Source organism: Aspergillus fischeri, genomic scaffold, assembly GCF_000149645.3.
Source record: "Aspergillus fischeri NRRL 181 1099437636259 genomic scaffold, whole genome shotgun sequence".
Classification (NCBI taxonomy): Eukaryota; Fungi; Ascomycota; class Eurotiomycetes; order Eurotiales; family Aspergillaceae; genus Aspergillus; species Aspergillus fischeri.
The window spans coordinates 606,166-627,964 of record NW_001509766.1 but is presented as its reverse complement, the minus strand read 5'-3'; the positions used below and the strand labels follow the sequence as shown (position 1 = coordinate 627,964).

Sequence of the window (21,799 nt, the reverse complement as noted above, 5' to 3'; positions counted from 1 at the left end):
GATTGTGGTTTGTGAATCTGAGAAGAAAGACAATTCGTAAGAGTCTCAGTCGATCGAACTTTGAGAGCGGGAAGAGAGAGAGATACGTGAGTTGTCGGAGGGGCGAAGAAAAGTCTTGGTGTGAGAGTCAATTTTTGACAGGGTCGCGGGGAAGGAGCGATCCAGAGGCGAAAGTCCGAGATGGTAGAGGTGGAGGAGAATCGGCTTGTGCGCAGGGATCACGCAGTCGTTTGTTGTCTGCTCCAGGCAGAATCACAGCGGTAGTCGTGTGTTGGCGGTGTTGCAGTCTGCGAAAATAATAATGATGAAGTTTTGAAGCGTTTGGAGATGCCGCAGCTTGAAAGTGCTACTTTACCCTTTTGGGACTCGGCCCGTTTCTAGGCCTTTAATAGGCTGCCGCCCAGACTGAACCCTAACAAAGAGTTGGTTGTAAGAGCATCCATCTTATTTTCAAGCCAATTTTGATGTCCAAGTGATATGCTAGAGAAATTAGATATTGATCTCATATAGATATACTCATTCTATTCTAAGGTGAAAGCGAACCAAATCTAAGGTAAAATATGAATGAGATTCGCAGAATCTCCTATGACCTTGTGAGAAACCGGCATTATAAATCGTTAAGAAACCTCATAACAGCCAGTCCCATAATCCAAACATTGTAAGAATCATAAGTAGATATTGCTGCGCTTGCCGAGGAAAATCTAAAACACTGTGCCCATACAATGAGTGAAATGAACACTCTATCAAACCAGCAAGAAAAAAAGAAACCGACCAAAAGATAAATGCTAGTTGTACAGAAAGGGGTATCCTGACGCGCAATGCTCCAAATCGTAAGGATATTATTTCTCGCCGCTGTTGATCAAACTCAATATGCAGTTCCAGCCTGATCCAGACGTATTAGCGGAGTGAAAGAGAGATGATTGAGCTGGACACAACTCACCTAAGCTGACCACGTTGACTACCAAGACCCGATACTCTAGAGGCACAATTGAGAAGTTGATGCCCTGAACTAGAGGCCAGATAGTGAGGTTCGCCTTGTAACTGGGAAGGAAGCTGGTACGCCATTTCTCGATGGGGTCCGTGCCTTCCATGATTGCCATTGATGTCAGGAAACAGGTCAGGTGGGTAGGGGTAAAGAGGCCTTGGTCTGCGATAACGCGCGCAACTATCGTAGCTTTGTGGCTCTTCAGAACGACGTTTCGTTGAAGGAAGGCGAACCATGTGGTCGCGGCCGGTCCAAAGATCGCTAGATATTCTTATTAGCGACAGACTCTTGCGACTTAGACTCGAGGAAGACGGGTGTTCGTATTCCGTATCCAGGAACTCACCTCCTCCATACAGAGCCATTCGTCCAGTTCTTGCCATGTCATGCTTATCGAAGCCCTTGCGATCAACAGCTTGCTGCGCCAGAATATCTCCGCAACCGAAAAGCACCTATTCTTGTGTCAACCGGAATCATTTCGAGCGTCGCAGGGAGGAATCATACAGCACTTGTTACGCTGGCTGTGAGGATGGGCTGCTTAGCCAACTTGGTCTGATACCTAGAAGAGATCTTAGCTCTATCAATTGAACGGCAATCGGATGTCAACGTACCACCGCAACATTTCTGACGTAAAAAAGTTATCTGGGAATCCAATTGATACCGACGGTGTTAGAAAAGGATTTCAGAAAGAAAGATCCTCTTTCAGAAAGGAGAAGAAGAAGGCGACAATGAGAACTCCAAGAAAAATAAAAACATGGGGGAGCCGATGATAAGTATCGAGACTCTCACCGATAAGAAAAAGAATGGAGCCCAGCTGGGAGATTTAGTAACCGCACTGCTCAAATAGGAAAACATGGACAAATCAGCGCCACGCCCGCAAACTATTGGAGAAAAAACATCATAAACATCATAAAGGGAGGAGTCCACCCGTCACATGATGCGGGTCTGATCGGCTTACCGTATTGGGACTACCCGCTAGGGCATAGGGTTACCGCTCGTAGGGCTTGTTGGCTCGCTTAGCACACCCGCCAGCGAAATTTCCGTTGGGCCCAAAACAGCTGTGGATAGCGAGCAAAGTCAACCTCGACGTCGACAACCCCTCCCGAACGACACCTCCCGTCCGTTACACCTCTCCCCCCGGTTCATTCTCAATCGCCATCAACATACAAAATGGCTGACGCTCCCCGTGGACGTGGAGGATTTGGCTCGCGCGGTGACCGTGGTGGTGACCGTGGCCGTGGCCGTGGCCGTCGTGGTCGTCGCGGCGGCGCAAAGGAGCAGGAGAAGGAATGGCAGCCCGTCACCAAGCTCGGCCGTCTCGTCAAGGCCGGCAAGATCACCAGCATGGAGCAGATCTACCTGCACTCTCTGCCCGTCAAGGAGTACCAGATTGTCGACTTCTTCCTGCCTAAGCTCAAGGATGAGGTCATGAAGGTACGAAACGAACAATTTCATTTGCGAATATCCTCTAGGGAGCAATTGTGCATGACAAACTCGTGGAGTATGGGAAAATGAAATGGGGTTCTCGAATTGGATGGATTGGGCGAATATTCGTGATATACTGGGGCGTAATTAGCAGTTGCTGACGGTTATGAAACTATAGATCAAGCCCGTCCAGAAGCAGACTCGTGCCGGTCAGCGTACCCGTTTCAAGGCCGTCGTTGTCATCGGTGACTCCGAGGGTCACATCGGTCTCGGTATCAAGACCTCCAAGGAAGTCGCTACCGCCATCCGTGCCGCTATCATTATTGCCAAGCTCAGCGTTCTGCCCGTCCGGAGAGGTTACTGGGGTACCAACCTCGGTGAGCCTCACTCTCTGCCCGTCAAGCAGAGCGCCAAGTGTGGTTCCGTCTCCGTCAGAGTACGTTATGATCGAATGCGATAGTTGTGTATTGCAGAATATCACAAGTCTAACCGCGAAAATAGCTTATCCCCGCTCCCCGTGGTACCGGTCTCGTTGCCTCCCCCGCTGTCAAGCGTCTGCTCCAGCTTGCCGGTGTCCAGGACGCCTACACCTCGTCCTCCGGTTCCACCAAGACCCTCGAGAACACCCTCAAGGCTACCTTCCTTGCCGTCGTCAACACCTACGGCTTCCTCACCCCCAACCTGTGGAAGGAGACTAAGCTCATCCGGAGCCCTCTGGAGGAGTTCAGTGATGTTCTGCGCCAGGGCAAGAAGTACTAATTTAGTGCTGTGACGGGATAAATTTGCATGACTGTTTTTGATCGGACTATTTTCCTACGGGTTCCAACTTTTTCTTTCTTGGCTGGAAGAACGGGGATGCTAGACAGGACTTGATTTCGATCACGCTCGGCTACGCTACTTATGGTGTCCATGGATGTATTTATCACGGGAAGGGAAAACAAAAGCAAAATAGCGTTGAGTCAATAAAGCTACCCATTCGCCAGTCATGACCACTAGCTTCTTTCCGTGAGCAAACATGAGGAATCATCATAAGTGCTGCATCACCGCCTCGTGCTAGTAGTGGTGATCAAGGTCATTGGTTCCAAGATCCGAAGCATACCTACTTGGCAACAAGGGCTCGCCATGTTCGTAAATTGTCTCGAAATCCAAGGCAGCACGGTAGCACGTGGAAATGCTACAACTGCGAGCATCTAGACTTCTCACATCAAGCTACCTGCTTTCAGATGTGGAACCGATATTGATCCACAGAAACTAGACGCTCCACGTATCATTTTCTGTAGTGTGGTGGAATAGCAAACCATGTAGGCGAAGGATTGGATCTCTCTCTTCTGTTTGATTTCCAATGAATGCGACAGCCTTATGGATACACTTGCATATCTGGCTTGACAGCTCTTGAAGTTGTAAGGAAGTGTGTCGTGGTGTGGTCGCTTTTCTCGTTTGACTGAAGATATATATCTCCATCGTCTCATCTTTTACCACGCCCTGACCTCCGAAAGATCGGCCTATACAGACTATGAAACCATCGTTATCCTGTCTTCTCCTCTTCTGTCCATCAACACACCTTCTCAATCGATCTTTCTACTCTTTGTTTCATTCCCAATTCCTGTGACCTTGACATCATGGGCTTGTTCAGTAGTGCTCCCATTCTATCCAGTTTCTATGTTGTGACCGCAGTTGACCAGCCTTGTATATTTTTCCGGTCCCCGACAGTGAGCAGGCTCAGGCCTACGAACAACTATACGGCGGAGCCGAAGGCAAAAAAGGCTGGGAGGCGGTTGCTGCTGCTGCTTCCTATGAGGCTGCCAGACGTTATGAGCAGCATATTGATAGAAATGGTTTGTTATATCCTGTCACAGCACCATGCCTCATGAAAGAAAAGATGTGGATTATTCCGGCGCAGGTATAGTAATATAACTATAGGTCAGCCCGCTACCCACGCTGAGGCTATGGGGATTCTCACAGGGTTTGCGCGCGCGGCTGTTGACCATCTAATTGAGACTAAGGGTCTTGACTCCTTTGACCGAGACGAGGTTAAGAGAGAAGCTGAACGTCAACTGGCCGAAGCCTCTTGTCAGGATTACAACTAGTTGTGTCTGAGCTCTCTGTAATAGTAGAAGGACCGCATGGGACAGAACCAAGTACTATTTGACTCGCCGTGTCTCGCATTCTCTATTTCCCGCCGTCGATCAAGCAAACACCCGAATGCGATACACCCGAATGTCATACAACCACGACTGACTAACAAACCTCGAGGAAGTCATCTATCGCGGTAGTACTGTGTCTTAATAGCATGCCCCTGGTTCAGAAGGGATACTGAGCGTTTCTTGTTGAGACGATGCCCCTGTGAACGGAGATACTCCAGTCTGCCAGACCTCTCAGTGTAGCGCTTGCATATCGCCTCTTCATGGAGGAAGAGACGCTGCTGTAAGCGATCCACTTCTCTAGGGCCTAGGATACTAATCGCTTTATATCTTCATCAGCCTGTTGTCGATCAACAACTTGGCATTCCAGATCCGTCCAATAGAGATGCTTGAACGTGTGACTGTTGTGATAGCCATGCATCTCCCAGGTTGGCGACCTCCAGCGGGGCACTTGAGCTCATATTTCCTCTCTTTTTCTTTCCAGATCGTTCAGCGGGAGCTCTTACATTCCAATTTGAACATTATACAAGTACCCGTATGCCACTCTGTATTCTTCAGCTGCAAAGGGTCTGCCCTGCCTACCATGATCTGGTCGTCAGTACTACTGGGCCTCGCAGGTCTGTATGCTTTTGACTATTTTCGTCGTCTTTTCAAGAACATCCGCCTAGCTCAGCGCACAGGTCTTCCATACACCGTGTTGCCATTCGCTGGGAATAGTTTGCAGGTGAAAATACTGCTCAGTATTAGATGGCTGCCGTATATCATCAACCACTGGCTCCCTGACTGGCTGGCCGATATCATAAACGACGACACCTATGATTATCGATGGACCGTTAAAGATCGACGTGTAAAAAAGCTAGGGAAAATGTATATGGTCGTCACAGCGGAGAATATAGTTTGCCATATTGCAGATGCTCACCTCGTCACACAGATATGCAATGCACGTCAGAGCTTCCCCAAGCCGATTTGGCAATATGGTAAGCTCTTCCGGCAACCAATCACCTGTATTATCGGTTCTCGGACAGGAATTAACGATGCAGACAGGGTTTCTTAATCTGTACGGACCAAATCTACTCACGGTAGGAGCTACATTCTTGGACTATGTCTTTGAGGCCCTAATTGCTGGCTGACTCAAGAGTAGTGTGAAGACCAAGGTTGGGCGCATCACAGGCGCCACACAGCACCAACCTTCAACGAGAAAAATAGTGCACTTGTCTGGGAAGAGTCTATCCGTCAGATGACAGAGATGCTCCATCACTGGCAGATAGCTGGCACATCAGAGAAGCTGCACGGGTTCGTTGTAGCGAGTACGAGGGGAGACCTCCTAAAATTCAGTCTGAATGTCCTCTCTGGTGCTGGCTTCGGGGTAAAACTTCCCTTCAAGCAATTGCCACAAGAGTCGTCCAACGACCCCAATGACGTGTTCAAAGATACAGCAAAACCTCCAGAGGGGTTCAGCTTCAGCTTCCGGTCTGCTGTGGCGTACATGAATTTAAGGATCATGACGGTGGTTTTGGCAACTATGGTCATACCAAAATGGATTCCCAGAGCGTTGATTCCATGGCTCAAATCGGACTTTGAAGCCCATAGGGACTTAGAGGCTTATTTGCGGAAATTGATCAGCATTGGGAAAGCTGAGAAGACAGCTGACAGCAGTCAAAACTTGATTCAGGGACTATTATTGTCCAGAAATAAAGTGGCAGCAAATGGGAGCTCGAAAGGCACTGGCCTTACCGATTTGGAAATAATTGGGAATATGCATATTTTCACCATTGCAGGACACGAAACCACGGCAACCTCTTTGCGATTTACTCTGCTACTCTTGGCATTACACCCGGACGTTCAAGACTGGCTATACGAAGGCATTCTCGAGGCGGCCCACGGTGAACCTGAAGATGTTGCTCAATGGGATTATCATCGCATGCTCCCTAAGCTGATTACACCGTTATGCGTGATGGTTTGTCCCGTCCTAGTCATTCTGCACACTATTCTAACCTAAACACAGCTTGAGGTCCTCCGCCTCTATCCCCCTGTAGTGACGGTACCTAAAAGCACGTCCAAAACCCCAAGTCCCCTCAACTATCAAGGCAAGCAGTACCTCTTACCGCCGCGAGTCAACGTTAATCTCAACGCAAATTGCCTCCATTATTCAGAACAATACTGGGGCCCAGATGTTGCAACATTCTATCCTCAAAGATGGGACGCAAGAAATCAGAACAGCTTTCTAGCAAAGAATGCGTCGACACCTGGACTTGCTGCACCTGGTCTAGAGTATCCTACCATTCACAAACCGGTAAGGGGGGCATTCATTCCTTTCAGCGATGGGTTTCGGGCTTGTCTGGGAAAGAAATTTGCCCAGGTCGAATTTATTGCCGCGTTGTCAGCTCTTTCCCGGGATTATAAGGTCGAATTGGCAGATGACAGCCCAGAAGGTCGTAAGGATGCGGAAAGAGTGTTGCGAGAGAGCACCTCAGTGCTGACACTATCGATGAGAGAGGATGTTCCATTGCGGTTTCGGAGGAGAAAGGACTAGCGATGGTCAATGAGAACAATCTGAAGGGCACCATACAGATAGGGAGATATTAATGTATCAATGTCGATCATCCTGGATCACACATGACTCAAAGTTAGGACATCGAGAGAACCCACACAGGCATGGGAGCAAACAGCTAAGGACTGACAGATGATATTGAAGCTGACCAAAGGGTAAGATAACTTGCTCATCCTGGAACAGTGTTTCTATTCATGGATCTGTCCAGCCTAGATGAGCCTTCCCCTGTACATTCAGTATGCATCCAACAACCCCAGCGGTCTCATAGGGCTATATCATACTAGACATGACAATTTCTGACAGCGCAATGTCTGCATCAACTCACCGAAAGTTAAACTCAAATGATAGGCACAGGATCGGAAGAAGAGGCTTCCTTATGGCTCCGTAGCCGCTCCCCCTGCACAAGTGTATTTATATCCATCAGTAGAGGAGCAGAACAAACCAGAACAGCCTCTCTCTTTCAGCAGTGTCAGCACTATCAGCAAGAATTGAACTAATAGAACCTAACAGTCCATCATTCTGCAGCACTCACTCCAACATTAGCACTCAACAGATGGAAACAGAGGCCCAAACAGAGCACTCCAGGAAATATGAGACTTTGAGCTGAGATTTGAGATGCTTGAAAGACAACATCGGACAAGGCTTTGTATAGTTTGTTTCATGGCAAATTTTGCCCTACGTGAGTTTTACCTACAATCAGATACTATGATCATTCTTGTGGAAGTCTACCAGTAATGGTTATGTTTTGGGTATGGCAGAAGGGTCTTCAATTACCCTGACACACAACAGTAATGGTATTCACTACCAGCCATAGCGCGCCTCACAGGAGCACTGATCAAAGTCAAGAGCTGTTTTGTTTCTATCCTTCTTCTCAAACTTGCCAGTACAACAGATCCCACTTTCAGCCTTCCTTGAATTGTGCCATCTATCTGATCGCTATCCATCCCGACACTCATCTGATCTTGGGTAGCCCTCGAGACCAAGACTTGATGAACGCATCTCACTGCTGGAATGGAAACAAACAGAACCGAAGACTTCCCTTCGCACTGGAAAGCAACACTCCTCGGCGAAGCTTTCTGGAAAGACGCAGAGCGGTTCAACCAGCCCATCAACGACAGCATCGAAGCCAGTAAGCTCCTCCTCCTCCTTCTTGCCTATACCTGCCCCATTACCGCAACCTTCGTCCTAACAATGAATGCTCATGCGTTGTCAACGTGACAATCTAGATCGCAGTTCAGCTTTACATTTACATTTGAGGTTTCCTTTCAACCTGACTCCTGCAAGACTCCCGCCTATCGAGGACGTTGCGAAGGAAGTAGAGGTCCAAAAAAAGCAACGCCGTCGCTTTAGCATGAGCGACGCGCTGGGTTTCAACTCGTTCTCCAGCGCTCGAAGTTCACTCTCTCAAAGCCGTTTCTTCGATCTGGGCAAAAGCTCGCGCTCACGCTCTCAATCTCGCTCCCCAACCCGAGCCCCGAGTATCTCGTCAGAAACCCGCCGTCGCCGCTTCCGCACCCCCTTCAATATGGCAAGTAGCAAGAGGAACGAGAAGATCGAGTCCGTCCTGGCTACCCCGACCCCCCTGGAGCCAGGCACACCAGCAAGACCTCTCATATACTTCCGCGGCGGAGCAACCTGGAACCACCTCCCGAAGGACCTGACTGCATTAGGAATCGATGTCTTCTGGCCCGTCAAAGAGGGCCAGGACGTCGAGGAGAACATGCTCAACATTGAAGAAATGGCTCCACTTTGCCAGTTTCGCAACCTGCGCACGCTGAAAATCACGGGGATGATGCAGTCGTACCAGAAGTATATCTGGCAGGCCGCCTGGCTCAATACCGAGCTCGAGGAGCTAGAGCTGGGGATGGCGCTTGAGCCTAGGATCCGCCGTAGGGCTAGTAAGAGATGGCCCTATATCAAGGGCGGCTGGATGCTTGATGGAGCACATCACAGCGAGCCAGTCTACTAGTAAGTTTGCTACCCCTCGATTGACTCCAGAGTGATAAAGCAGGATACAAGCTAAGATGCTCCAACAGCGGCCATGCAGGCGATGGAACCCTCGACCCCAAAATCGGAGCCGGCGAGTACCTCGACAAAACTGCCATTGAGAAAGCCAAAGTCCGCGCCATGGTCATGGGCCGTACGCTGAACCGCCTCTCCATCAAGACGCTGACCCTGACCGGCTTCGTGGTCGATGCTGACCCCTTCATCCACTGGTTTGACCCCAAGCATCTCAAATGCATAAACTTCAAGGATTTTTGCGTTGATGCCGGCTTCTACCTGCCCTGGCCGATGAGGAAGGTGGCGATCCACTACCCGCGCGATGTATCGATGGAGCCGGTGCCCGCTCGCAGGATCGACCCGCTCAGAGAGTTGAAGGTTATCGAGCTAAAGGGCGGGAAGAAAGTTGGGGAAATGCCGTTCCGTGGTTCTGAGAGCCTTAAGCAGCTTCCTCTGCGGAACCCGTTCCGGAGGAAGGCTTCCGTGAAGAAGCGAGACACAGATGGAGAGATGTATCAGGGAAGAAAGGCTAATCATTAGCAAACGGTATCCTCTACTCTTTACCCTTTCTCGGGGCTGCAGTCATAGTCTGGGTCTGGGTCATAGTAGCGTGAATGTCGATGGCTGAAGCTGCTGTAATTATTGAATTAACCAAGCAGAGAACTTAGGTAGACGTCGGAGATCTGTAGCTGAGCAGCAAGTACTCCAAATAAGAAACTAAAGAACCCGATCTGTTCGACCTATCAAAACGTATTATACATTCTTTACGATCACTGATCATCAAAGCTAGGTAACAATTGAACCGACTCGCGGATACATTCGCACACAGAATAGCAATTCATCAAGAGAGAAACACACGCTGATGTATGTTCTCAGAAACTCAGTCCGCCTCTCCTACTCTCACTAGTAAGGCCTTCGTGATAGCGTTCATCGCACTTCCGTGCAATTGCTGCTGAACCCGTGGCTCAGTTGATTCACGAAGCATTAAGCTTACGCTCCATCCTCCTCGCTGATCCGAATAGCTCCTTCGTTTCCGATGCCATTAGACCAGAATCCGTCAACGTAGAGAGATCTGAGAAGAATTAGTTTGACATATATCAGGTATGAGCGTCATGCAAAACATATACTTACATTCCCTGAGCGCTGTCGTGTGCCAGGATCAACCAGTACCCGAGTAAGCCCTGGGTGAAGATGTCATAGATGGCGAAGACAACCGTCTCGGTATCGACATTCATTCTCAAAGCCAGGCAACCGGCCGCGAGAGCACTAAATTTGTCAGCTACTCACTTCCGCATTGTTTGAAAGGTCCGTCACATACATTGGGTACAGCACTTTGACAATCAAAGTCACAGCAGACAAAGACGCAAAGAACCGTCTAGTCTGTGCATCCTTGTTATTTGCCGCCTTGCCTCCATTGATGGCAACATGGTAAACCGTAGTCAGGTAACCCAGAGCGCTGACGGTGAACCAGACCCATCTGCGCGACGTATGGCCTACGAAGGTGCCAAGCAGTCCGGAGCCCAGCATAACATAATCAGCAGCAATGGCGACGAGCAGATGCGCGCCAGGAAGACCCGATACCAACGCCAGGTTGATGAGGCTGAGTGGCTCGGTCACGAACCAGTTGAGGTAGCGCAGCCACATCACCTGGCGGAAGTAATCCTGCGTGGTATCGGGGACATGCTTGTGGGTATGCTTGAGAGAGTCGTGTTTCCAGGCCATGCCGCTTCCCGTTGCGAGGGCAAGGTAGACGATGAATGAGACGGTGGTCATGATGGAGACCAATGTGTGGAAGACGCGCTTTGACTGCGATGTATGAGTTCCAGTCCATGACTACGACAGTTTAGTACATACCAACGGCACCCGAGCACTAAGCGTGTAGAAGACCAGTGACGAGAGTCCCATGAGAACCGTAACCACCCTGAGCCTATTAGCCATGCTTTTGGCGAAATCCGTCAAGAAGACGCATACCATAATGTCCGCTTGCCAGTCGTTCCGAGTTCCTGAAAGATGGGAGTATCCCCGGGAATAACGGTAGGTACTGGACCTACTGACGAGGTCGAAGTAGGCAAGGGAAACGGGCGCTTCGTATGAGACAACATTGAGTCGAACATCTTGAATAGTGCAAATTCGCGGTATTGCCTCCAAATGTGTTCGTTAGTGTCAAGAGTTATCGCTGTTCCGCTCTTTATAGCTCCAGGGAAGAATGATCAATAGCTGATCTGATCGGGCACTGGATAACCAAGTTCGATGATCGACACGTCAAAACGAGATTCATCTCCGCTAACATCAATTTAAAAGAGGAGCTTTCGTGGCACAATTGTCGTCATTCTGCCTGGGCTCATTCTCTGTGGGAATTGATTTGCGGGCTACGAGGAGCAATCGTCATGCTGACCTCGATGGTGGCGTCATCAAAAACTGGGAAGTTATTTCTACTCGTGCAGCAAAACATTTCACAACCAATAACACTCATCAGCACCTATAATCGCCAAGGTTCTAGAGCGGATGCAGGCCGCAAGCAGCTGGATGTTGGATAAATATGAGCTACTGGTCACAAGATGGTTGATTACCTGAACTACAACTGCCTAAGGTCCTTGCCACGGCGAAGTGGGCGGCATCATACCACTGCTGCCTTGCCTCTTCTCAAGAACATCCTTGCGTTCTGTAACTAAGAACATCAAAAGATACCATTTGGATACCTCTCGTAGGCTAGGTTTTATTTCAATCCCTGACGTGTTGCGGGGTCCACATCCGTTGTAATGCTACCTAAATTTGGAACCAGAATGGAGGGGGTTACTGTACATAATCAAGCTCGGGAAACCAATAGTACATGGCTCCCTAGATTCGGGTAAGAGCCGATGGTCGAATGAGAAGCAGACGCAAGGATCAGAAAAGGAATTAGGTAGTGCCATTAGTAACAGTCTCGCCAGATGTTGACGCATCGAGGTCTCGCACAACATCCTCGCAACGATTGCACAGTGTGCCATCCGCATGAGGTTCTGGGACAACATAGCGCCAGCAACGAGGACACTTATCCGCTTGTGGCGTGTAGATGTACACAGTTCCCTTTCCGCCACTGGGAAGTTCATACGCGTCGCTGTACTGCCACTGTGCGTCAAGAATGGCAGCCGGGACAGGCTCTCCGTGCGCGCCGAGTGTCACTGAAGAGACAACGAACATATCATTGAGCTCTGACAGATTGCGTTGCAAGGCGGACCCTGTCGAATTGCCCTCAGGTAATACGATATGAACGAAGGACTGGAGGGAAGAGCCTAGTTGCTTCTTGCCTCTCGCTTGCTCTTGCAGAGCCTTGATGACCGAACTGACCCCTACGATTTCCTGATAATCAGCCTCAAGAGACCGGTCCAACCAGTCGATAGGAGGCGTCGAGGCTACACGCTTCAAGGGATGCTCGCATTGCAGCTTGATGGCTTCTGGGGTATGTTCCCAGGTCTCTTCCACAAGCAAGGGCGTGATAGGAGCCAGTATTTCCTGAAGGTAGTTATAGATGTGAAACAAGGTCGTCTGAGCGGCGCGTCTGCTGGTGCTGCTCTCCCCATAGGTATAGAGACGGTCCTTGATCGCCTCCATGTAGAAGGCCGAAAATTGAAGATTGGCCCACCGGTTCATTGCGTTCACAGCCTTGTAGAACTCGAAATTCTCGCATGCTTTCTGACAGGTGAGGACCATCTCGGACAGGTGCAAAAGCGCCATGCGGTCCACCTGCTGCAACTGGCTGTACGGAAGTTGGTCCTGTGGCCGGAAGTCTGACAAAGCACCCAGAAGGAGCTTGAATGTCACACGGAATTTGTGCAAGCTGGTGTTGACGGTCTGAAGCACTTGTTTTCCTATCACAACGTCCCGTGTATAGTCGCTGCTTGCAGCCCACATTCGAAGCGCATCAGGTCCCAAAGCATCATATACTGGCTCTTTGTTTTCTTGTTGTTTCCCTTTGCCTTTCCTCGGCTTAAGGGGGGGCAAAAGGGTTCCGTCCATGATCGACTGTGGGTGAATCACGTTCCCAATGGACTTACTCATCTTGCGTCCTTCTTCGTCGAGAGTAAATCCATGGGTGACGAGATTCTTGAATGGCGCTCGAGGAGTAGCAGTTTGCCCCGAAGCAAGCTGATGGGAAATGTATGTGAGAAGTCCGGACTGGAACCAGCCGCGGTGCTGGTCGGTGCCTTCTAGGTAAACATCCGCCGGATATCCATCGCGAGGAGGGGTGTCGATCTCTGTCCAACTTGTACCGCTATCGAACCACACATCCATGGTATCAGTGCCGCGCTTGTAGCCGGAGCCGGGCTCTTCTCGCAGTGTGGGCGGAATCCAAGCAGGGTCATTCATATCGTCAGTCCACCATGCATCTATGCCTCGTTCCTCGATCACAGACATGATGTGCGAGACGCTGTCCCGGGTGAGCACAGCATCGCCTGTGGCCCGATTATAGAGGGCGGGAATCGGGACACCCCAGGCACGTTGGCGTGAAATGCACCATTCGCTACGGTTCTTGACAAAGTTCTCCAGGCGTTGCTTTCCAGAACTGGGGACAAATTTGACATCCTCCAAAGCCTTTACAGCGCTGTTACGGATGTCTGCTACATCCGCAAACCATTGTTCAGTTGCTCGGATGATGATTGGAAGCTTGGACCTCCAATCGTAAGGATACTTATGCTCGTACTGATGTTTTGCCAGCAGGTAGCCTTGCGACTCAATGTACTCGAGCACAGCGGCAGTCCCTTCTCCCAGGACACTTTTCCCACTCAGCCTCGCTGGGTCACTGGGCATGGCCTTGTCGGTGAATCTACCATGGTCATCAACGGGAGCAAACGCAGGGATGCCGCGAGGAACACAAGCCTCATAGTCGTCCATACCATGACCAGGAGCGCAATGCACAAGTCCTGAACCTGAGTCGGCAGTGACAAAATCCGCAGCTATGATCGGCTGCGGTTTCGCGTCGGTTGACTTGAAAAGCGGTCGATACATTGTCTGCTCTGCTAGCTCTGAGCCACGAATAGACGGAATGATAACGGTCAGATCCTCCTTCAACATATGTTCGAGGTACTCAAACCGCGATTGAGCGATAAGAAGCTGCCCGTGAGTATCCGATTGAACGATCATATAATCCAAGGATTCGTGAACAGCAATCACAGCGTTGGCGGGAAGTGTCCAAGGCGTCGTAGTCCAAATAACGGCACTGAGGTCCTTAAGCTGTACCAGAGGGTCTTGAGCCAATTGTGGTGGGACTGAGGCGAGAGGAAATTTAACCAGGGCAGCGGTGGAAACATGGTCGTCTTTGTATTCCAATTCGGCTTCCGCAAGCGCTGTCCCGGTAGACGGCGACCAGTAGACAGGTTTGAACCTTCTATAGATCAATCCCTTATCCACCATCTCCCGAAAAACACCAAGTTGTCTTTTCTCGAATTCCTTGTCCATAGTCTTCCAATGGCCGTCCCAGTCGGCCATCACGCCAAAGCTTCGAAAGCCTTTCATCTGTTCTTTGACTGTCCGCCCTGCCAGCTTACGCGCAGCTCTTCGAATAGCGGCAGCACCGATAGATCCCCCGGTGTTTCCAAGCTCTTTCTGAAGCTCCAGCGCCTTGAGCTCGATGGGTAATCCATGGCAATCCCATCCGGGCACATACCGAACGCGCTTCCCTTTAGCCAGCTGCACTCGGCAGATTATATCCTTCAATATCTTGTTGAGAGCATGTCCAACGTGAAGGTCGCCATTTGCGTAGGGTGGTCCATCGTGCAATACAAACGGACGGTCGGCGGGCCTTTCACGGCGCTGCCAGGCGTAGAGCTCGTCGGTGCATCGCTGTAGGTATTTTGTCTGGTCGGCCGGTGTCACGCGTGCGGGGAATGTTGACTTGGGTAGTTTCAGCGTCGACGACCAGGACCGAGTGAGCGACCGCGGCAATTCCGGCATACTACCGCTGAAGCATATCCCGCCTCTGAGGTGAGGTTGAAGTTGGTTCTGTTGAAGATTTGGGTTGGAGTTATGAGCGGAGACGGATGAAAAATAATTATGGGGACCCATCCTCTACAGATCGGGGCCGAACGGAGATAACACTAGAGCTTTAGTGCCTGGAACTCCAAAGTTGATTTATATCCATACCCTACTATGTCGCCCCTTTGCAGATTTACCAAGATGACGAATATTTTTGGGAAAAAGACCATCACCTTCAGTTAAAAAGGTAATCCCATTGAAAAAATAATTAGGATATCGTCTAATTGGCAACGTCGTGACTCATATGTCGTGACTCATGAAGTGATGTCGGACTTGATAGGCGAACTCCAGACTCCAGTCTATACCATCCCAAGTAGCAATCAATATACGGTCAAGCAGCTCACAGCCCCATTCTTCATCACTTCGAATAGTAACCCGGGGAAGCCGAATAATTCTGTATTACCCAAGCCCCCATCGTGACCATCGTGACCGTTCCGGTGTCCTCTGGCAGTAGTTTCCTCCCAACCACCGAGGAACTCGACACTACTCTCAGGACTGTCCCCCCAACCGCGATTCAGCACCATGGGCCGTTGTAGAGCCCGCTCCTCCGCAGTGGTTGCATAAGATCCTTTCCAGACCTCCCTCAACTTCTCGGAAATCGCGTCGTACGGGGTCTCGGACGTCACGACATCACCTGCCGGATCGAGACTAATCGTCCAACGACTGCGTCGATAACGGTTAAAGGGATATGAGCCTGGAATATTTCCGTGCAGTATGATCTTAGTGACGACGAGTTGGGAAGAAGGTGGTGGAGGCGATGCGTCGGACAAATCAGATCCGGGAAACGCAGGGCCGACGACAGTAGGATACGAGATAAAGGCATCGAAACCGTGATGGAAATAATTAAAGAAGCATTCAGTAGGGAGCGACGAAGGGTCAATATTATTGACAGGGGAAATCTCCTCATCGGAGTCATCAGTGACGCTGTTGCTCGAAGATTGATCCGTGTCAGTGACATCGATGCCCCTACCTGGGGAAGGGCTCATGTGCAGTGCATCTGCTGCACTACTATTACCGGCTGCACGGTGAATGGATATTCTCCGGTCATTCTTGCGATAGATAGCATCAGGTGGTCCAAACTCAGCAATAAGATCCTGTGGAGTCGTCTCCGAGAGCGTGATACTAGTAGGAGGGCTAGATCTGCGGATTACCTCCATCTTGCCGGCGCCGAAGATGATGAACTCTTCGATCTCATCCGAGACGAGATCACGGTTCTTTGCACTTAGTGCCGGAGAGCGAGGATATTGTGGCTGCTGCGAGAATAGCTTATCCCTAGCCTCCGGCCATGAGGCGCCCTGGAATATAGCCATGGATGTCGCTGGTAAAGCTGCCGATGAAGAAAGCAGTGCTACAAAGTCACATTGCTCCGACCATGCTGAGTTCTGTAGCGGGAACGAGAACGCAACCCCTGGATACGACAGCACATATGTCCCATATGGTTGATGTCCATCACCTGGAGGAGTATATTCGCCCGGGTAGGACGGCCCGAAGAGCCGATTGTAGATATGACGAAAACTAGGACCTTGTTGCGAAACGGCTTGTTCTTGTGGTTTCACGCCCTTCATTACTTCTTGGTTTTTGTAGACCAAAGTGATTTTCGAGAAGTCTAGCACCTCAATAAGCCGTAGCCTTTGATCGGGCCCATCAAATCGCAGGCGAAGGCCATTTGAAGGTAGCTGTAGAATGACTGGCTTCCGCAGGGGATCGGATGAGGAGTAGGCAAGATCGACTGCGGGGTAGAGGTTTGGATGCGATTTTACACGAGTTAAAACATTGTGAAGCGAAGCACCAAGCGCTATTAAAGATTAGCTTTATAGAGAAAGAGATTAACAGAGTGGAACATGCCAATGAAGCCCAGCCCCTTCCCAGGAGATATCTGGGCCTGCGTGGGAGCTCTCGGGGCGGTCATGGTGATCAGGGACCAATTCTCATCATTAGGTATACATGTGAGTGGCGGCAAGCCGTTTGTCCATGTACAGAGCGTCTCTCCACAGATAGACAACGTAAGGTAAATCACCAAATAATACCTGAAATGTCAGTTCAGATGTGATTGAGATATCAGGATACGATGATGAAGAGCAGACAGGGTTGCAGATATGTATGCAGATGGATAGGCGATGACCACATCGGATCATGTGAGAGGGGTGGATGACCCCCTGGAGCACAGACCATATAGCGCCCTCTGCGCAACATGCGGGTTTGTTTACATTTTCCTTTTCCAGTCTCCGTCGAGCCACAACAAACGTCGGCCAAATTACTATCATCTCTATAGAGACAGACAACTTGCCGACATCCAGCAACCATCCCGAACAATTTTCTTGCTAGATTGCTAGCATACTCATCTCCAATAGTTATTGTTTCCTTGTTTTGAATTATCGAAATAATTTGCTCGTTGACCTTTCACCATGGCCGGCCCCCAACGGCCTGCCTCTGGCCTACCCACCAGGAGGACGGGAACGCGACAAGCAATACGGCGCCCGACCTTGTCGGCGACTGAGAGAAGAACATCGTCGGCGATACCGGCGAAAGCTTCTGCCCCGAACGCGTCTCGTCTGAAGTCACCGAGCGACGCGGCCAGCGTCTCTGCGATAAGGAATCAGAGAGATTATGAGCGCGAGATTAACGAAGACACGAGTATTCACGTGGTTGTACGATGCCGTGGGCGTACTGATCGCGAAATCAAGGAAAACAGCGGCGTGGTAGTATTAACCGAGGGAGCAAAGGGAAAGACTGTGGAGCTGTCAATGGGCCCAAACGCAGTTTCGAATAAAGCTTACACTTTCGACAAAGTCTTCTCGGCCGCGGCTGATCAGGTCACTGTATACGAGGATGTTGTTCTTCCAATTGTGAATGAGGTCAGCTATTTACCGCAAACCTTGTGAAGAATAGCAAGAAGTCGACCAGCTAATGGAAGCAGATGCTCGCGGGTTACAACTGTACTGTCTTCGCGTACGGGCAGACAGGGACGGGCAAAACATACACCATGTCAGGTGATATGACAGACACTCTTGGGATACTATCCGACAATGCTGGTATCATACCACGTGTTTTGTACTCGTTGTTCCACAAGCTCGAGGATACGGAAAGCACGGTAAAATGCTCTTTTATTGAGCTTTACAACGAAGAGTTGCGCGATTTGCTTTCAGCCGAGGAAAACCCAAAGTTGAAGATATTCGAGAACGAGAAAAAGGGCACCAGTGGCAGCACACTTGTACAAGGGATGGAAGAAACGTGGATTGACTCGGCATCTGCTGGTATAAAACTACTTCAGCTTGGCAGCCACAAGCGCCAAGTCGCTGCGACCAAATGCAACGACCTGAGCTCTCGAAGCCACACGATCTTCACAATTACGGTCTATACCAAACGGACCACTGAGAACGGTGATGACTACATCAGTTCTGGAAAGCTCAACCTGGTTGACCTGGCTGGTAGTGAGAATATCCAGCGCAGCGGTGCTGAAAATAAGCGAGCTACGGAGGCTGGTTTGATCAATAAATCCCTGCTCACTCTTGGCCGTGTGATCAATGCGCTGGTGGATAAAAGCCCGCACATCCCATACAGGTACGCGACACGTCTTCAGGGCCTCTTTGGGGAAGAGGAAGCTAACTGCAAGCAGAGAATCAAAACTCACGCGGTTATTGCAAGATTCTCTCGGCGGGCGAACAAAAACATGCATAATTGCCACAATCTCGCCCTCCCGTAGCAATCTTGAAGAGACCATATCCACGCTGGACTACGCATTCCGGGCCAAGAACATCCGCAATAAACCTCAGATCAATTATATGGCGAAAAAGACTCTTCTTCGAGAGTTCACACTAGAAATCGAGAAGTTGAAAGGGGAACTTATCGCCACAAGACATAGGAATGGTGTTTACATGACACCCGATGCCTATGAGCAGATGACGATGGAGAGCGAATCCCGAAGAATTGTCAACGAGGAACAAAGAGCCAAGATCGAGTCCATGGAGTCTAGCCTACGGAACAAGGTTCAAGAGCTATTCACGTTGACCAGCAACTTTAACAACCTCAAGAAAGATCATGAGGATACACGTGCTGCGTTGAACGAGACCAACGATATCCTCGAGAAAACGGAAATTGTTTTGAAGGATACAAGAGCCACTCTCGAAGAGGAAGAAATGTTACGCAAAGCCCATCAGGATACGGAAGCCCAACTGCGCAATATTGGGTCCGATTTGGTATTGACGTTGGAAAAGACAGTTGGTGATGTGGAAGGGTTGCATGCGAAACTAGAACGGAAAGCAGACCTCGAGGCGACAAATCGCGAGAAATGGGAGACTTCTGTAGACGAAGTTACTGATGTGACAAGCATGGTCGACAGTAGGGTCGGGACGTTCCTAGACCGACACTCGAAGCTCGCTGAGCACTTCGTCACGAAGATCAATACTTTCGTCGAGGGCGAATTGACCCAATTCCAGTCAACTGAAGAAGAACTTCGCAATTACAACCTCTCTTTCGACAAAGCGTTACGGGAGGCTCAGGCTCAGACTTCCGATTCTCATGATCAGATGAACAACGTCCTCGAAGAGATCAAGGTTCTGCGCGAGGAAGTCAAAGGCAGGGTCGGAGAGGGTTTGAATGGTCTGTCAGCAGCGGCAGCCCGTATCTCGAAGGAGGTCATCGGCGAGTTCTCAGAGTTTCATGCCCAGGTGAGCTAGATTCCCGTGTTGCGGCCAAGTGCCAAGTGCTAACCGACATAGCTCCACGCATCTTACAGCGCTCTCGGGAAAGATTTGAAGTCCATGTTTGAGGACATGGTAGCCCATGTCAATAGCCAAAAAGCTGAGATCCATCAGCTTCGCCTACAACTTCAGGAGGCTAATCAGCAGTCTGTTGAGGCGAATCGCAGGGCCTCGGCGCATTTAGCCCAAACCATGGAAGAGGAAAATGCCCACGCTGAAGCGGAACGGGATCACCTCATGTCACAAATCAGGTCATTGATTGAAGAATCTCGCCAGAGACAATTCGGTCGTTTGAAGGGCAGAGTTGAGTGTGTGCGGACCGACATCATGTCTTCGGGTGACTCTTTGGAACAAGCAACGGCGCACTATGATCGGCAGGTTGATGAATGGGTATTCAAGTCGGAACAGTTTGCCAAAGATGTCATTGCATCTCGAGATGAATTCAAGACCAAGATGCAGCACGATTGGGAGGTAAGAAACCACCGCTTAATTAGTTATGTGTCAATACTGATTTCGCAGACATTTGATCAACGCAACGCATCCATCCAGAAAGTCACCGAGTCAGTGCACGAGGAGACCGTCCGGATTGTGGATGCCCAAATGAAGGATATGAGTAGACAGATGGGCGCATTGGATGATTTCGTCGCCAAGGCACGAGCACAGAATGGCCAGTACTGCGACGCCCACATGACTAGCTTAAAGAGCATGGCGTCCAATGCCCAACAATCCTACGCAGCATATGAAGAACACCTAGCCAGTTCTCGTGACCGAATCACCTGTTTGCAGGAGGACGCGAATCAACAAATGGAGGGCCTTCAGGAATTGACGCTGCCTCTGTCCGACGAAGTTCAGAAACCCTTGTCGGAGCTTCGCACCAACATGCGAGAACGCCCTCTTCAAGAGTATATTCCAACCGGCATCACTCCTCAAAAGAGGCGTTATGAGTATCCAACCACCCTGCCTCGAACCGAGGCGCATGATGCCTTGGTGAAAAGGATGAGAACCTCCAAGGAACTTGAGGCCCTGCCATTTAGCAACGCTGAGCCGAGCGCTTCTGTTTCTTCTCTAGACAGTTCTACCCGGGGCACTCCATCAAAAGGCTTCGTCTACCACGATGTTGAGGACGAGGTAGGAGCCCAGCAACCTCCGTCCACTACCGCGACTCCTTCCAACACTGGTCTTAGGGAAGTCGACGCAAACATCGTCGCAAAACAACTAGCGTGTGACACTGATGATGATTCAACCGCCACTCAATCCAAGTCTTCCATAGCAGCAAACGGCCGGGCATCTCTGTCCACCGACAAACCAGCAGGGATTGAGGAAGCTGACGCCCCGCCCGCCAAAAGACACTGCTCCAGCTCTGGTGTGACTGATAACAAGCTTCCCCAGAAGATGCTGACGAAGAAAATGGCCGGCATGATGGAAGGCAGAGAAAATGTTCCTCTGCCCGGATCGCGCGGACGAAGGCTCAGAAGCCAACAACCTTCCGACTAAAACTTTCTTCTTGTAGTATGAGCATCTGGTGCAGATAGCTGTTGCCCTGTCATTCTTGCTCTGATACCCCTGGTTGCATAAGTCGTGACGGCGTTTCCGGTTTGGGAGGTGTGATTTTTACTTTTCGGTATCTGGTGGGATATTCGATCTATAGTTTGTGCACAGACCTTGGCTACCCGTGCATTGTCTCTTGTTTTTTGTACTTCGTTGATTTCTCGGACTTTGGACTCTCTATTGTTTTGCAACCCAACAATTGCGTGGATTCCATCGGTTTAAAGTCGATTCCCATAGATACCCAGCTTTTCCAGGTTCTGACCTTGGTGAAACGGTGCTTGATTGGTGCTACCTCGATCACAAACGTAAATTATTCTAGGTGGAATATAACGACCACATATCCGAGACTTAACCATGATAAACACAACATCTGAGGTATTTGTATCAAATGAGGCCGATCACAACGATACAATAAACGCATCTAGCAGGAGAAGCCGAT

The 21,799-nt window shown here is 50.0% G+C and overlaps 9 protein-coding genes across 9 annotated transcripts; 5 read left to right on the top strand and 4 right to left on the bottom strand.

Annotated features, from left to right (window-relative positions):
• Positions 1-839: 839 nt before the first annotated feature.
• NFIA_114170 (Mpv17/PMP22 family protein) lies at positions 840-1,604 on the bottom strand (the record flags this gene model as incomplete). Its single annotated transcript, XM_001262782.1, has 5 exons — positions 840-883; positions 941-1,246; positions 1,329-1,434; positions 1,487-1,541; positions 1,594-1,604. 5 exons carry the CDS (start codon positions 1,602-1,604, stop codon positions 840-842), a joined length of 522 nt encoding a protein of 173 aa, XP_001262783.1.
• Positions 1,605-2,152: 548 nt separating this feature from the next.
• On the top strand, positions 2,153-3,166 carry NFIA_114160 (40S ribosomal protein uS5; the record flags this gene model as incomplete). The annotated part of the gene is made up of 3 exons (XM_001262781.1): positions 2,153-2,416; positions 2,586-2,843; positions 2,909-3,166. 3 exons carry the CDS (start codon positions 2,153-2,155, stop codon positions 3,164-3,166), a joined length of 780 nt encoding a protein of 259 aa, XP_001262782.1.
• Positions 3,167-4,267: 1,101 nt separating this feature from the next.
• NFIA_114150 (DUF3759 domain-containing protein) lies at positions 4,268-4,494 on the top strand (the record flags this gene model as incomplete). Its single annotated transcript, XM_001262780.1, has 2 exons — positions 4,268-4,307; positions 4,328-4,494. 2 exons carry the CDS (start codon positions 4,268-4,270, stop codon positions 4,492-4,494), a joined length of 207 nt encoding a protein of 68 aa, XP_001262781.1.
• A 637-nt stretch (positions 4,495-5,131) lies between these two features.
• NFIA_114140 (cytochrome P450) lies at positions 5,132-7,081 on the top strand (the record flags this gene model as incomplete). Its single annotated transcript, XM_001262779.1, has 5 exons — positions 5,132-5,525; positions 5,593-5,627; positions 5,690-6,505; positions 6,554-6,786; positions 6,847-7,081. The coding sequence occupies 5 exons, from the start codon at positions 5,132-5,134 to the stop codon at positions 7,079-7,081; spliced, it is 1,713 nt and encodes a 570-aa protein (XP_001262780.1).
• Positions 7,082-8,110: 1,029 nt separating this feature from the next.
• Positions 8,111-9,640, top strand: NFIA_114130 (uncharacterized protein; the record flags this gene model as incomplete). The annotated part of the gene is made up of 3 exons (XM_001262778.1): positions 8,111-8,228; positions 8,338-9,067; positions 9,136-9,640. The coding sequence occupies 3 exons, from the start codon at positions 8,111-8,113 to the stop codon at positions 9,638-9,640; spliced, it is 1,353 nt and encodes a 450-aa protein (XP_001262779.1).
• Positions 9,641-10,090: 450 nt separating this feature from the next.
• Positions 10,091-11,038, bottom strand: NFIA_114120 (opsin family protein; the record flags this gene model as incomplete). The annotated part of the gene is made up of 4 exons (XM_001262777.1): positions 10,091-10,172; positions 10,232-10,366; positions 10,419-10,906; positions 10,955-11,038. 4 exons carry the CDS (start codon positions 11,036-11,038, stop codon positions 10,091-10,093), a joined length of 789 nt encoding a protein of 262 aa, XP_001262778.1.
• Positions 11,039-11,998: 960 nt separating this feature from the next.
• NFIA_114110 (isoleucine--tRNA ligase ISM1) lies at positions 11,999-15,031 on the bottom strand (the record flags this gene model as incomplete). Its single annotated transcript, XM_001262776.1, has 1 exon — positions 11,999-15,031. One exon carries the CDS (start codon positions 15,029-15,031, stop codon positions 11,999-12,001), a length of 3,033 nt encoding a protein of 1,010 aa, XP_001262777.1.
• A 401-nt stretch (positions 15,032-15,432) lies between these two features.
• Positions 15,433-16,677, bottom strand: NFIA_114100 (UPF0183 domain protein; the record flags this gene model as incomplete). Its single annotated transcript, XM_001262775.1, has 1 exon — positions 15,433-16,677. The coding sequence occupies one exon, from the start codon at positions 16,675-16,677 to the stop codon at positions 15,433-15,435; it is 1,245 nt and encodes a 414-aa protein (XP_001262776.1).
• An 840-nt stretch (positions 16,678-17,517) lies between these two features.
• On the top strand, positions 17,518-21,306 carry NFIA_114090 (putative kinesin family protein (BimC); the record flags this gene model as incomplete). Its single annotated transcript, XM_001262774.1, has 5 exons — positions 17,518-17,967; positions 18,030-18,673; positions 18,729-19,779; positions 19,831-20,283; positions 20,332-21,306. The coding sequence occupies 5 exons, from the start codon at positions 17,518-17,520 to the stop codon at positions 21,304-21,306; spliced, it is 3,573 nt and encodes a 1,190-aa protein (XP_001262775.1).
• Positions 21,307-21,799: the final 493 nt, after the last annotated feature.